Source organism: Mustela erminea, chromosome 17 (genome assembly GCF_009829155.1).
Source record: "Mustela erminea isolate mMusErm1 chromosome 17, mMusErm1.Pri, whole genome shotgun sequence".
Taxonomy (NCBI): domain Eukaryota; kingdom Metazoa; phylum Chordata; class Mammalia; order Carnivora; family Mustelidae; genus Mustela; species Mustela erminea.
The window spans coordinates 20312810-20328145 of NC_045630.1; the positions used below are offsets into that span (position 1 = coordinate 20312810).

At 39.9% G+C, this 15336-nt stretch overlaps 1 protein-coding gene across 7 annotated transcripts in view; it reads right to left on the reverse strand.

Annotated features, from left to right (window-relative positions):
* The window catches only part of EDEM3 (ER degradation enhancing alpha-mannosidase like protein 3), a 74949-nt gene extending 63596 nt beyond the window's left edge, over positions 1 to 11353 (reverse strand). For 6 of the 7 annotated variants that reach the window (XM_032317513.1, XM_032317512.1, XM_032317518.1 and 3 more), the window contains exons 1-2: positions 10956 to 11353; positions 6286 to 6331 (exon numbers count right to left, since the gene is read on the reverse strand). In XM_032317513.1, coding sequence (XP_032173404.1) covers positions 6286 to 6331; positions 10956 to 11116 — 207 coding nt within the window. In that variant the 5' untranslated portion in view covers positions 11117 to 11353. The remainder of the gene's footprint in view (positions 1 to 6285; positions 6332 to 10955) is intronic. The other variant, XM_032317514.1, reaches the window with a different exon arrangement.
* Between the last annotated feature and the right edge of the window lie 3983 nt (positions 11354 to 15336).

The window sequence follows — 15336 nt, forward strand, 5'->3', positions numbered from 1 at the left end:
TAAAATCCTATACAGAGTATCAGAGTGTGAAAATAAAATATTACAAGGGGATACTACAGAATTTATGGCAATTGGACAAAGTTTTGGATGCTCTAAAAGTACAGGGCAAGGAACACTGGTTAACAAAAGATAGTCCCACACTCATTCACACAAGAAAAGACATAAATTTATAACTTCCCTCCTCCCAGCCATTAGTACCACTTTTAAAGTACTTTATTTACAAAATTACTCTCTCTTCTTTTTTTAAAGATTTTATTTATTTATTTGAGAGAGAGAGAGAGAGAGAGAGGCAGAGGGGGGCAAAGGGAGAAGCAGGCTCCCCGCCTGATGTGGGGCTTGATTCCAGGACCCGGGGATCATGACCTGAGTCAAAGGCAGAGGCTTAACCCACTGAGCCACCCAGGCACCCCCAGAATTACTTTCTGATGATCAAAAAGAAAACATTAGGTACAGAGTTTCAAATGGGGAATATGAAAAAGTTCTGGAGATGGTAATGGTTTGCACAACATGGTGAACATACTTAATACCATAGAAATGTCCACTTAAAAATGGTTAAAATGGGGGCACCTGGGTGGCTCAGTCATTAAGCATCTGCCTTTGGCTCAGGTCATGATCCCGGGGTCATGGGACTGAGGCCAGCAATGGGCTCCCTGTTCATCGGGAAGCCTGCTTCTCCCTCTCCCACTCCCCCTGCTTGAATTCCCTCTCTCACTGTGTCTCTCTCTGTCAAATAAACAAAATCTTTTTTAAAAAATTAAAAATGGTTGAAATGGTAAATATATATATATATATATATATATTTTTTTTTTAACCACAATAAAAAATGTTCAAAGAAAGTAACATTGGGGGGATAAAAGTAATTCTAAGAAATCTTACATAAATCAAGAAATCTATAAGGAAGTTATATTTTCCCTTGGTTTGAACGATAAGGACGAATCTACTGTGTTTTTTGAACTATGCTCTCATGAAATCAAGCTTAAAGTGGTTATTAGGTATGATTCTACTAGGTAAAAGAAACTGTGCTTACCAACTCTTTTAAAGTTTATTTGTAATGTTTAAGGCTCTACCTTAACAGTTTTTACTTCTAACAGTTTGGGTAGTTGACAGTAACCGGAAAAACGTTGGGAGACAAGTATCAGGTCAGGAAGCACAGATCTAAAACGGTTCTGCATTTGGTGGCCTAAATACATGTCATTTTGTCATCTAAATTAATCTGAAAAGTAACCTCAACGTAAGTACTAAAAACATACTAACAGAAGTGCTGAAGTGGCTATGGTCTGAGGTTAAATAAGGCCACACAAGAACTGCCAAAACAAACATCTAATTTCATGTTATTTGAGGGAAAAAGAAAGCCATCTGTGCAATTTACTGTGGATAAATTGCAGTTGGAGCAAGGCTAGCGATGTGCCAAACATAGTTGTTATAATGTTAATATTTAAGCCAATAATTGATAAAACCAGAAAATTCCTGGATATAACAAAGGATGGCAGTATTGTGGTACCCTACAGGGCACTGTTATTGAAAAACAGTATTTACAGAACTTTGGAGAATCAAGAAAGAAAAAAAAAAGGTAAGGGAAAAAATAAGCTCAAAGGGTACATGCCCAAAACAGAAAAGAATGTGTTTTAAGAAGTCTGTATGTACAATGGGAAGAATAAGCTCTCAGTTAAAGGCCTGGATGAAGTTTAGGAGGGCAATTTCAATCTCAAGCAGAGAATGAATAATGACAGTAGCAATAAACTCTTATATAGTGCTTCTTATTTGCCAGACACTAGATCCACATACTTGAATTATATTAACTTATTCAATCCTTAAAACAGCAGTGAGGAAACAGACTCAGGGAGATTAGGTAACTTTCTCATTGCAACATAGCTAGCTCATAGTGCCCTGTTCCATTTCTAGACTTCTTGCTCGCTCTTAATATTATATTGCATCTTTGGAAATCCATTGGTCTCCTAGGAACCAAGAAAGTTAAAAGAAATTGCTCTGAATGCTCACTAGAATGGAGAATAATATAAAAAAGGACTAGTGAGAAATGAAAAGCTTTCAGCACTTATTAAAAGCCCACCATGTGCCAGGTACTTACATTTCAGCATAGCAGGCAACCACTACAACAAAACAAGCAGACTTATAGATCCCAAAACTCACCATAAACTTGTATCTTTCGTGAAATTTGTTAAATGATTTCTTTGAATTTAAAAGGCAAAGATATATCATAATAATCAAATGCAAAAAAAATCACTATTTGATTACATCTTCACAAGAATTCAATTCAGCTTCAAAAAAATTTATTTTTAAAAAATATTTTATTTATTTCAAGAGACAGAGAGCAAGCACAAGCGGGGGAGGGGCAGAGACAGAAGGAAAGAGAAAGAATCTTAAGCAGACCCCACACTCAGCATGGAGCCCCACTCAAGGCTCCACCTCATGACCTGAGCTGAAACCAAGAGTCAGACACTTACTGAAGCCACCCAGGTGCCCCTCTTTTAAAAAATTCAATAAGGGGACGCCTGGGTGGCTCAGTGGGTTAAAGCCTCTGCCTTCAGCTCAGGTCATGATCCCGGGGTGCTGGGATCGAGCCCCACATCGGGCTCTCTGCTCAGTGGGGAGCCTGCTTCCTCCTCTCTCTCTGCCTGCCTCTGCCTACTTGTGATCTCTGTGTCCTATAAAAAAATAAAATCTTAAAAAAAAAAAAAATTCAATAAGCGTTTGTGTACCAGGCATGATTTCAGGCACAAGACATATAAAAGATGAATTTATTAAAAATTAAATAAAATGGGGGCGCCTGGGTGGCTCAGTGGTTTGGGCTGCTGCCTTCGGCTCGGGTCATGATCTCAGGGTCCTGGGATCAAGCCCCGCATCGGGCTCCCTGCTCCGCAGGAAGCCTGCTTCTCTCTCTCTCTCTCTCTCTCTCTCTCTCTGCCTGCCTCTCTGCCTACTTGTGATCTCTGTCTGTCAAATAAATAAATAAAATCTTTAAAAAAAAAAAAAATTAAATAAAATGATCCCTGTTCTCAAGACACCTGGTGGCTCAGTCAGTTAAGCGTCTACCTTTCATGATCCCAGGGTCTGGGGATCCAGTCCCTCTCGCATCAGGCTCCTTGCTCAGCAAAGAGCCTGCTTCTCCTTCTGCCTGCTGCTCCCCATGCTTGTTCTCTCTCTCTCTATGAAAAAAATAAATAAAATCTTTAAAAAATAAATTAAAAATAAATAAAATGATCCCCGTTCTCAACAATCTTACAAGCTACAATAGCCCTAGACAATTATGCCCATTTTACATAAGATAGTGCTCAGAGGGGTTAAATGAACTGTTTAGGGTCCAAGCTATTAAATAAACAAAACAAAATTTGAGCTCAAACCCATCTAATTCCAAAACCTATATGCTTTTGCTTTACAGCAAACTAATACTGTTTCTGAGTATTACAACTGGAAAAAAATTTCAGGTGACTTCAAATAACTAATACAGAGCACCTGGTCTCTGCTTAATATTTTAGAACTGTTTCAGGTTAGTTCTGAACTTGAAAAAGGGAAATGAGAATTCCAGACTAAATCTTGGGTTACAATCTTCACATAAACTAAGCAGAGCACAAGTACCTTGCAAGAGTCACTTGTGTTGTAAAACCGTTGAACATTTAAAAATATGTATTGCAGAGGAATGCAGATGGTGTGGATCCACTGGAAAAATGAAGGGGCGTGTTAATTCCAGGAGTTCCCAGTCTTCAGGGTTGAAATCCCTCCCCTTTCAATCTTATAGGTAGGGAGGTGTAATACAAAGCTTCCCAATTAGGGTCCAAAAAATAGGAACTGGCCCAGGAAGTCCTCGGAGAGCTGTTGTCAGTACTCTGTTGTCAGAGAGCTCTGTCATAAATCCATTTACTAAGTGAACTCTGTAACAGGGAAAAATGTATCGATAGAAATTTCTGATGTTTACCTAAAAAGGGACAGGGATATTAAAAATACTGTGCTTTAGGGGCACCTGGGTGGCTCAGTTGATTAAGCATCTGCCTTTGGCTCAGGTCACAATCCCAGTGTCCTGGGATCGAGCCCCACACTGGGTTCCCTGCTTGGTGGGGAGTCTGTTTCTTCTCTGTCTCTCTTTGTCCCCCACTGTTTCTCTCTCTAATGAATAAGTAAAATCTTTGTAAAAAATAATTAATTAATTAAAATACTGTGCTTTACAAAGAGAGGATCCTCTTCACAGTGAAATATACTGAAATGATCCAGCTGTATACCCTTTCATTCAACTTTGGAAGTAGAAGTATGCATTTGTGAGATGGCTAATGTTTGAGGGTATAGCATCGATCCACTTGGCCACCACAAAACTATTGGCCTAGATTTGTTCAATTTTGCTTGGCCCAAATGGAATGAACCAACCAGAGATAAATAATTTTGAAAGAACGATTAAGGGAATTATTAAGAGAATGGCCAAGGTCTTTAGAAATGAATTTAAAACTGTGTTTTCAATATGGTTAAAAATACCCCAAGTTACATTACCATTATTTTCAAAAACTATTTATTAAGAACTCAATATAGACTCCTAGAAAAACGAAATATAAGGAGTAAGAATTATCAAATATAAAACATGTTCAAACAATACAAAAATGCAGGGCGCCTGGATGGCTCAGTCAGTTAAGTGTCTCCCTTCCACTTGGGTCACGATCTCAAGAGTCTTGGGATGGAGCCCTAAGTCAAGTCTAGCTCCCTGCTCAACAGAGGGTCTGCTTCCTGCTTCTCCCTCTCCCTTTGCCCACCCCCTACCTGTGTTCTCTCACTCACTCTGCTCAGTGTCAAATAAATTTTTTGAAAAGCTAAAAAAATGGGGTGCCTGGGTGCCTCAGTGGGTTAAAGCCTCTGCCTTCGGCTCAGATCGTGATTCCCAGGGTTCTGGGATCAAGTGCCACGTCAGGCGCTCTGCTTGGTGGGGAGCCTGCTTCCCCCTCTCTCTCTGCCTGCCTCTCTGCCTACCTGTGATCTCTGTCAAATAAATAAACAAATAAATCTTTTTAAAAAGAAGATAAAATAAATAAATAAAATCTTTAAAAAAAAAAATAAATAAAAATAAAAATAAGATAAAATAAAAAGCTAAAAAAAAAGGTACACGAACACATAAAGTGTGTATACTTAGGTGTTTATAAAGATGTTAATATATGAAGATATTTGCATTATATAAAATGAAAAATGGATTCACAGAATCAGTTGAAATATACTTAAAGCAAAATCAATTAAAGTTAGTTCTCTGTCAAACATTTCCCAAGTATATTTTATAGGCTTTCATCATAAAAGAAAATCTGACACATTTTTAAATATTTGTACATTTGTACATTAAAATGCACAAACATTTTAAAATGTAAAAAACTAAAAACATATTTTAAAATGCAAAAACATATTTTAAAATTCATAAGAATTCTCAGAATAATTTGATTACTCTTTTCAAAATTATAGAAATTCACAGAGAATTTTCTTTGAATTCTAAAATTTGTTGCTAGCTCATCTTTTTAGAAATTAAACATTTTTTTTTCCTGAAGTCTAAGATCATTTTATTAAGGGGTATGAGGCAGGAAGAAATAGGGGGCACCTACACCCCCCCAGCCTTGCCATCCCCCAAGCGGCTCCCTGTACTGTGGGAGGATTAAATTTTTAATTGTGGTTAAAAAAACATAAAATTTACCATTTTTAACATTTTTAAGTTCAGCAACATTCAGTATATTCACTGTTGAGCAAGAGAGCTCCGTAACTTTTTCATCTTGCAAAACTAAAGCTGCAATTTCATCCCAAGTGAAGACTAAGACATTTTAAAACAATACAGATCAGTGTATTTAGAAAGTAGAATATATTCAAATCAAAGCCCACTATTAAGACATAACTTGGACAGAAACTAGGTCATATTTTGTCTCTTTTCAACAACAGTTTTCTTCGTAGAGTATATGAAGCAATATTGTAAACAGTATTTTTAAATAAGAGAAAAATTTCCCCAAAGGCTGGAGATAACATCTTATTCATACACATCCACAATATCTAACCATATTAATCACTCACATTGCTGATACCATCAAAGGAAACTACTTAAATACAAAGTTACCTAATCTAATGCAGTTTCGTAGCTATCCAATTAAACTTCTCTAAAAACCAATTACCAAAAACACTGTTAGCCTATGCTTGCACTGTTTTTTTTTAAACTTCCGTTAAAAAGAATGTGCTATTAATACAGGTTTCAAAATCTGCAGCTATTTTTTATATAATAATCCACTCACATAAATGATGTATAAAGATAAGACTTCTACTTACCATATAGTTACCATAAGCATGATCAAACATTTCCAGTACTTGATTCCTAATTTTAAAAGAGCAGAAATGGAAAAAAGTTAAGTACATTCTAGAGGTTTTTCCTAAAAAAGTTAATGCTCCTTCATAAACATACACCCATTAAAAAAAAAAAGAAAAAATTAGTTAGAAACGACATAAACAGAGCCAAGAATACATTAGTGTTAGTAGACAAGCTTTCATGAACCACAGAGAGCTGGCCAAACTTTTACTATTCCTAGCAATTTATGTAAAATTCACCTTATGTTTCCCAAGAAAATTGATAAATGATGCATGCCATGCAGAGAGAAGGAAATCTGATGCTAAAAAACAATTACCTCTTAAAAAACTATTCAACAGGTCTGTCTTAAATGGAAGAATATAGCTGGATATTCTCTCAAGAGAAGGGTGGGTATGTAATGATTTGAAATAACAGTACTCTAACAAGCTTCTTTCATTTTAAATCAAGTCACTAATGCCTAGTTTAATACATACTTATTAACATATGTTTGTTCACACTTTCAAAAGATATACTTTATGATTTTATGATATACTCTCTTCTTTAAAAAATTGTCAGAAGTCAAATAATATTCATGTCTCAAATGAGAAGAGATTTGTGTGTTTTGGCTATCTGTCTTTCTTAAAATCCCCAAGACAACTGTTTAAAATGGAGATTTCTGATCCCCACACCAGATTTACTAAGTCAAAATCCATTTATCTGTCTGGACCAATAAATCAGTCTTTCAGTTCAACACTCCCAAGTTTGGGGGCTTGAGGACTACACGAAAAACTACAAAGTTAATGTTATGGTTAGACAAGGCCAACTATCTCAATAATTAGCAAGGGAAAAATATTTCAGTAATCTTCTATTAACACTTACTATTGTTCCCAAAGCTCCAGTCACTAATAGCAAGAACTGAAGAAAGTGTTAGAGAATATGGCTGGGTATAATTTTATTTTACTTCCTGTTACATTGCAATTGTCATTTTATAAAAACTGTAATCATGAATGATGAAATATTGGTAATAATAAAGCTAGCAGACAGAAAAGAACGAATTTCCAGATCCTAGCTATAATGACCAGCAAAATCAAGTACACTCAAATTTGTAAACTGAATAAATTAAGTCCTGACAAACCTTTTTTATGAATAATCATCTTAAAATAATCATTATAAACAAGATCTTATCACTTTGCTAAAACATGAGCTATGTCTGTACATATATCATAGAATATGGGCCAAGTTATCTCAGAAAACACATTTATTATATTGCAGACGATAAAGATCTCTCAAATTAGCTAATGAACCACCAAAAACAATGTTAAAATTTTCCTTTCAAGCACTGGTATCAATAAATGGAATATGGAAATTCTTCTTCCTTTCACTGAAATGGAATCAACACAAGAGTACTGCCAAGAAATAGGAACTCTTTTAACTGGTAATGGCAGTGCCTAGACATGTGCATTACAGATAACATAAGCTTTAACTGGTTAACCCAAACTTCAAAAGCATTCAGTTTTCATGATTATGAATAAATCACAACTGTATATGAGGACACATTATTTTCCAATCCTTACATTTTTGTAGCACATGGCCATCAAATTTCACAACACATACTACAAAGTGGAGATATTTAATACTCAGTTGAGCACTCTCTCTCCTAAACCTGTAAGTCCTCAGAGTCATCTTTAAATACAGAATGGTAGTTTACTCTATTAAACAGAAAAAATGTCTCTGTGATGATTTTATTTCTATTCAGCCAGTGAACGGAAATTTATTGGGAATCAGATCCACAGTTTGAAAATTATGTCTTTTTAATTATGTTAAAATAATTTTTATAAGTCAGCTTTTTCTAAAACTACATTGCCTGTCAACGTCCTACAGAAATTGGATAACTTTATACTTCCCTTGTTTTAAAATGAAAAGATTATATTAACAACTGCTGTAACATTTAAACCACAAAAGCAAAAAACAATGCATTCCAGAAAGGGTAAGACTACATATGATCAAGTAAAAAATTCCACAAACTGGAAGCAATTGAGCAACTGCTTCCAACTTGTGATAATTCCAGTCTTTATCATCCTTGGTTTGGGGGGACAGGAAAAGGGATGAGGCATTTTTTGAGGTTTTTTAAATCATAAATCACTTGGGCTTTTAAAAGAATCGCACAGGTTCAGGTTCCGGAAGGAAAATTCCCAAAGGGGAAAGCAGTCAAGCAACTGTGTATTTGTGGTTTATAGTTCCAGACTCTTACTCTCAAAATTTAAACTGACACTTCAAGTCATTTTTGTTAAACTTTTCCAGTTAAAAATTAATTCTGACAAAAATGACTTAACTAATGACTTTTCTTCAAACAAAAATTTTTAATACAAAAAAGAGAGAAAGAAGAGTGGTAGTCAAATAAGATACTTTCTATCTTTAACAAACCTGAAGCTTCTCTTTCTAAGTCTTAAGAAGTGCAACACAGTGGAGAGAACACCGGCTCTGGGGTCATACAGACCTAATCTTGAATACTGAGTCCACCATTTACTAGCTCTGAGTTTGAACAAGTTGATCTTGAGACTCAATTTCCTCCTCTGCATAATGGGGATCACCTCCATTAACAGGGAGGATTAGAGAGAGAACATATATAAAGTGCCTGGCACAGAGCAGGGCATTCATTAAAACAGTTATCAATGACACATTAAATTCATAAAGAGAGAAAATTTAAGATACTAATTAAGAGTTTACTGATCATTTTCTTTGGGTAGCTGACTTTTTTTTTTCCCCCCAATCAGGCATCTTTTATTGTTACCTTATTTAAAAGTTAATACAATACTCTTGCAATGATTTAAACAACAAGGAAGTATATAAAACAAAACCTGATGGTTCCATCTCACCTCCATCCTAACCCAGGGGGTAATCATCCTTCCATGTTTTTCTGAGCTTAAACAATTTTTTTTCTGCTTCTAAAAGAACATGGGATGGTGGGGCACCTGGGTGGTTCAGTTGGCTACGTGTCTGCCTTGGGCTCAGGTCATGATCATGATCCTGGGAGTCCTAGGATCTAGCCCCCACATCTCACTCCCTTATCAGTATGGAGCCTGCTTCTCCCTTTGCCTACCCTCTGCTCCTGCTCTCTCACTGGCCTCTCTCTCAAACAAATATAACCTTTTAAAAAGAAAAAATATATATAGAATGGCACTATACATATTATTCTACAGTTTACTGAACTGAATAACAGTTCCATTCTTTCAAAACGCACATCTTGTACACCTATCTATACATCAATAGTGCTTTTATTTCTGTAGGATTGATTCCCTGAGTCGGGATTATTGAATCAAAGAGTACGCACAATTTAAATTTTAGGAGATACTGTCAATAAGTTACAGCAATTTACACTCCCACCAACTATTTTCTCACATTTCAACTAGTCAGTACTCTGTGTTTTGTACTTACGAATCCTTTTTTTTTTTAAGATTTTATTTTTAATTCATCTCTGAATTTAAAAATTTTTTTAATTAAAAATTCATCTCTGCACCCAATGTGGAACTCCAACTTACAACCTGAGATCAAGAGTCACAGGCTTTGGGCACCTGGGTGGCTCAGTGGGTTAAGCCTCTGCCTTCGGCTCAGGTCATGATCTCAGGGTCCTGGGATCAAACCCCACATCCGGCTCTCTGCTCAGAGGGAAGCCTGCCTCCTCCTCTCTCCCTCTGCCTGCTGCTCTGCCTACTTGTGATCTGTCTGTCAAATAAATAAATAAAATTAAAAAAAAAAAAAAAGTCACAGGCTTTACTGACCGAACCAGGCAGGCACCCCTGTACTTATTAATCCAATGGGAAAAACAGCTATCTCATTGTTTTAATCTGCATCTCTCACATTTAAGAAGTTGAGTAACTTTTCATGTTTATTGACCATTTGCATTTCCTCCCATGTGGAGGAAATGAACTCTTCACGCTCTTTGCTCATTTTCTTACTGGTTCTTGGATTTTTCCTTATTCCTTTGTGGGACCCAGCGTATATTAGGAATATTGACTCCCAACTAAATGCTGTAAATATAACTGATAGTTTTCTGACACTTTCGAAACTGGTAAAATTACTTTGAGTAAAGTGAACAAGTATATTTAATTGAGACTTCTGAATAATACCATTAAATACAGTTCCATTAGAAAACGTAGTGCAAGAAAACACTGCAAGGAAATGGTAAATGTGTAAAGTTCAAATTCCAATGAACGCCCCCTTTTTCCGTAACAGGTGTAAAGACTATTTCCTTAACTACTCTGAGATCAGCAGCATTTTCCAAGCTGGGAGCTCACTTGTGCGAGACAGTCAACCACGTCTCCGACTAAAGACAACCGCAGGACTCTGTCGCGTAGTAACACGGGCAGTAGCCCCCTTCACGGGCCACTGACATGGCAGCTGCGTTGACAAACGGCGGATGGCCTCAAGCAGCCTGCACATGTCACCGACGGCCCAGGCGACACCCCGACGGCCCCTCGAGGTCGCACTGCAGGCGACGGCCCTCACCTTCCCGGACCCTGTCCTTCCCTCGCGGGGCAAGAACCATCCCAATCGCGACAAGAGAAGCCACTGCGCGCCCGGGTCGCAATGACAGGCACCTCGCCTGTGGTCCGCCTCCTGAGGAAACCCACCCGAGGCTGCCAGGCACCCTTACCCAAGCTTCTGTCTCTCCTCCCTACTCATGGGCGCGGCCCCCGCCGTCCACACGGATGTGGCCGACACCAGGCAGAACGCGGCCGTCGCCGCCACCAGGCTCCATGGCGCTCGCTGGGGGACCGAGGACCCACAGCCCCGGCCGCCGCCGGCTTCGCTCATGGCCCCACGGTTCCGCGCACGCGCAGCGGCTACGCCCGGCCGGTGGGACACATTGCCGGACGCCGGTGGCAAGGGGGCTGCGAGCCGTGCCGAGGGCGGGATGCGGAGCTACGCGAGCGGCAGCCGTCGCCGATCTGCTTCCCGAAACCACAGAGCCGGTCCCCAGCGCCAGCGCTGCCACCGCCCTCCGCCCTCAGCAGCCCCGAGCACCTCCCCCAGCTTTCCGGTGTCGTAGGAAACCGCCTCCCCCAACGCTACTTCCGGGTAGGGCCCAAGGCGCTGAGGCTCAGGACCAATGGGAACCGGAACGGAGAGGGGCAGGCTCCGGGAATAGGAGAGGGCATTGGCCGGGAGAAGTGAGACGTGGACAAAAGGCGGGACTGGGGCGGGACCTCTGACTTCGACCCTCCTCCGACCCGTGAACTTGTGACCCGAAGACTACAAGTCCCAGCGTGCACTGCTTCCTCCGGCGCGGCTCTCAATCCGACTCCGCCTCCCCAAAGTTCCACCCAGGGTGGGCGCGCTGCACCCTGGGACATGTGGTCATCCGAGGGTCACGGGCGGTGCCTGAGACCCTGATTCTCGCTGCGTCTTGCGGCCAGTCCTTCCTCTGGGCCTGTCAGCTGCGGAGTCTGGGGAACCTGTCAACCACGTATCCCTCTTCCTGTGTTTGACGCTTCCCGGAGGACTGGCAGAATGAGGCTTGCACGTTCCCAGCTCGCTCTTACACGCTTTAGAGACTAGTATTGGGGTTGTCTTTTTGCTCTCAGGGGGATTACAAAACGGTCACAGCAAAAATGACAACCTTTGACGCAATGTGCTGAGAGTTTTACTTGCGCTCTCTCGTGCAAGCTTCTCGACTCTTAAGAAGTAAGTACCGCCATTCCCATTTTGCAAATGAGGAAACTGAGGCTGAAGAGTTTGGAGGAAGAAGTCCTCATCCCGCTGCTGGATTAGATGCCCAGCCGACCTCTAGGACTGAGGAGTCCTTGAATGGAACCGCATCCACAAGGATTAAAAAGGACACGTACCTGATTAATAACAGTTCTCTAAAAAACTCAGTGCAAGGAGAGTAGAGTGAGCTGCAAAGAAGATTAATGAAGGAAATTGGAACTTGTGATTTATTTTGATCACGGAGTCCCACATTAACTATTGATAAAATGAGTAGTTTCCTCTTGAAAGAAAAAAAAACAACACGTGTTTGTGTGTGAGATAATTCGGTAGATAGGTGCGGAGTTTAGGTGCAGACGTGATCTCTGTGACCACAGGAAATCGCCTACTGATCCCCTCAGTTTCAGTCAGTTCTATTTCTGGAAACTTTTCTCCCTTGATTTCTATCACCTTGCATCATCCACTTCCCTCTCAGACCTACCGTTCATGTGACACCAATGACTCTTCCTTCACTCCCCCACTCTCCTCTTGCTTAGAACGCTGGTGTTCCCTGCATTTTAAGGTTTTCTTTTTGTCTTTTTCCTCTTTGTGCGTTATTCTTTGGTTATTTCCTCCACTCATACGGATTCAGACACCGTATGCCTGTGGTTGATTTCTTAATCCCTATCTGTCCCGATCTCTAAACGCCCCCCAACCTTTGCACTTTCCTAATAGAAATTCCCTTCTCTCTGACCCAGCGTAGCTCAAATGTAGCATGTTCACTGGTTCAGGTTAATGGATTAGAATCATCTTCAACAACTCCTCCTCCTCCTTCAGGGTCCACACCCACTCAGTTGCCAAATTATATAGATTTTACTTCTGCTATCACTACCTGCTGTCATCACTCCTACTTCTGATCCATTCAAGCTTCATTACCTCTTTTCTGAACCATTGCAGTTGTCTCCTAATTATCTCCCTGCCACCCTACTTTTTACCCCATTGTTACCAGAGTTGCCATTAAGGCCTTCCGAACATGTCATCTCCCTTCTATCCCTGCCCTACCCTCAGATTCAAGCGATAGCTAACAAAATCACATGTCCTACCTTTCTATACCTTTGCTCTTACCTCTGCTATCCCACCATCTTTGCCTGTAGAACACTCTACCCAGTAAATCTGGGCTCAGATTCCATCTCTACAAAACCCTTTCAAAAGCTTACAGCCATCAGAAGTCACTCCCCCTGTTCTTTCATTGTATTCTATATTTATGATGGCATTTTTCACAGTCACCTATGTCCACTAGATTGTGACTGTTTGGAGGGTATGGAATTCAGCTTAATTATGTGTATGTTCGAAAACTCTGCACTGTGCCTCTGCTGTTACAGATGCTTAATAAATGTTAAATATACTTGTTTCCTTTTTCCTTCAGTTTCCTTATCTATAAAATAAGGACTAATATGGTCCCTCGATCTACTTAGATGAAGGCTATGAAAACACATGAGGTCATTTCTGTACAACACTTAATTTTATTCTTTTTATGCACTTGCAAATCTATTCCATCCGGGATCCTCTTTGGCAGCTTTAAAGATGAAGTTAGCTAAATAAATAACACCTGTGCATTGTTCTTGGCTCCGGCATAAAGAACATGACAAGGTAAAGGTCAATATCAACTATCCAGTATTTGAAAACTAGGAACAAAGAAAATAGAAAAATAGGGATGCCTGGGTGGCTCAGTTGGTTAAGTGTCTGACTTTGATTCAGGCCATGATCTCAGGGTCCTGGGATCCAAACCAGATGGGGCCTCTTGTTGGTCCTGGTCAGCTGACATAAGCCACGTTTGCCCCTCCACCCCAGTCATGTCCTATGGGGCTTCTTGCTCAGCAGGGAGTCAGCTTGTCACTCTCCCGCCGCCCCTCCCCCTGCTTGGGCACTCTGTTTCTCTCTCAAATAAATAAACAAAATCTAAAAAAGAAGAAGAAGGAGCGGGGAGGAGGAGGAAGAGGAAGAGAAAGGGGAGGAGAAACATAGCCAATGACCTTCAATTTTATTGACATTTAGTCAAATCAGTTATTTGTAGTATATTATTGGAAGTAACTCAAGTTTTCTTTATCTTCATGATGTTCCAAGCCTTTTTAAGAAGTCAAAAACTGACTAGTAACTATCATTAACAAACAATGTTTTCAAGAAGGAGTTCTGGCTTTTAGTGTTTGGCACTGTCTATCCCCCACTTTGGCTTATATATTTGTTTTCAAGCTAACACTACATTTAAAAAGTGTCTCGGGCGCCTGGGTGGCTCAGTGGGTTAAGCTGCTGCCTTCGGCTCAGGTCATGATCTCAGGGTCCTGGGATCGAGTCCCGCATCGGGTTCTCTGCTCCGCGGGGAGCCTGCTTCCTCCTCTCTCTGCCTGCCTCTCTGCCTACTTGTGATCTCTCTGTGTCAAATGAATAAATAAAATCTTTTAAAAAAAAAAAGTGTCTGATGAGAACATGGAACATACTTTTGTTGACTTGCTAAGTAATAAGCATTTTTTTACTCTTTTACTGAAATTCAATTTCTAGCCAGTTGTTGAGTCCATTTGCCACTAATCTCTGCAAAACTCTGAGTAGAAAATCTTGTGTGGCCTAAAAAGCATTGCAACTTGTCATAGGTAAGGTGGAACCCCGTGGAAGTGAAAGAAAAATATATTCACGAAGTACTTTCAAAGAGATTCTATTTTTAACTCCATGATGGAAATAATAAAAATTCTTAGCTAATTGGCCAGTTATGAACACCAGAAATAATTTACATTCAGTATTTTAAAACCTATACGCATTATTTTAGAATCTATACACTTAGTGATTAAAAAGGATATGAGTTAGACAAGAGAAAATTGGTGTGTTATAAAGGGGGGAAAAACGCTGGTGGAAAGTATTAAGGAGAATAAGGATAAGGACTTTTAAACAATATGGAAAAGATTTTAGATGTGTAAAGACTATTAAAAATTGTAAGAAATCACAGGGTGCCTGGGTGGCTCGGTCAGTTGAGCATCTGCCTTCAGCTCAGGTCATGATCCCAGAGTCCTGGGATCAAGCCCCGCATTAGGCTTCCAGCTCAGTGGGGAAACTGCTTCTCCCTCTCCCTCTACTGCTCTGCCTATTTGTGCTCTCTCACTCTGTCAAATAAATAAGTAAAATCTTTTTTTAAAAAATTATAAATCAGAGGGCGCCAGTGTGTTAAGCCTCTGCCTTTGGCTCAGGTCATGGTCTCAGGGTCCTGGGATCAAACCCCACATCGGGCTCTCTGGTTGGTGGGGAGCCTGTTTCCCCCTCTCTTTCTGTCTGCCTCTCTGCCTACTTGTGATCTCTGTCTGTCA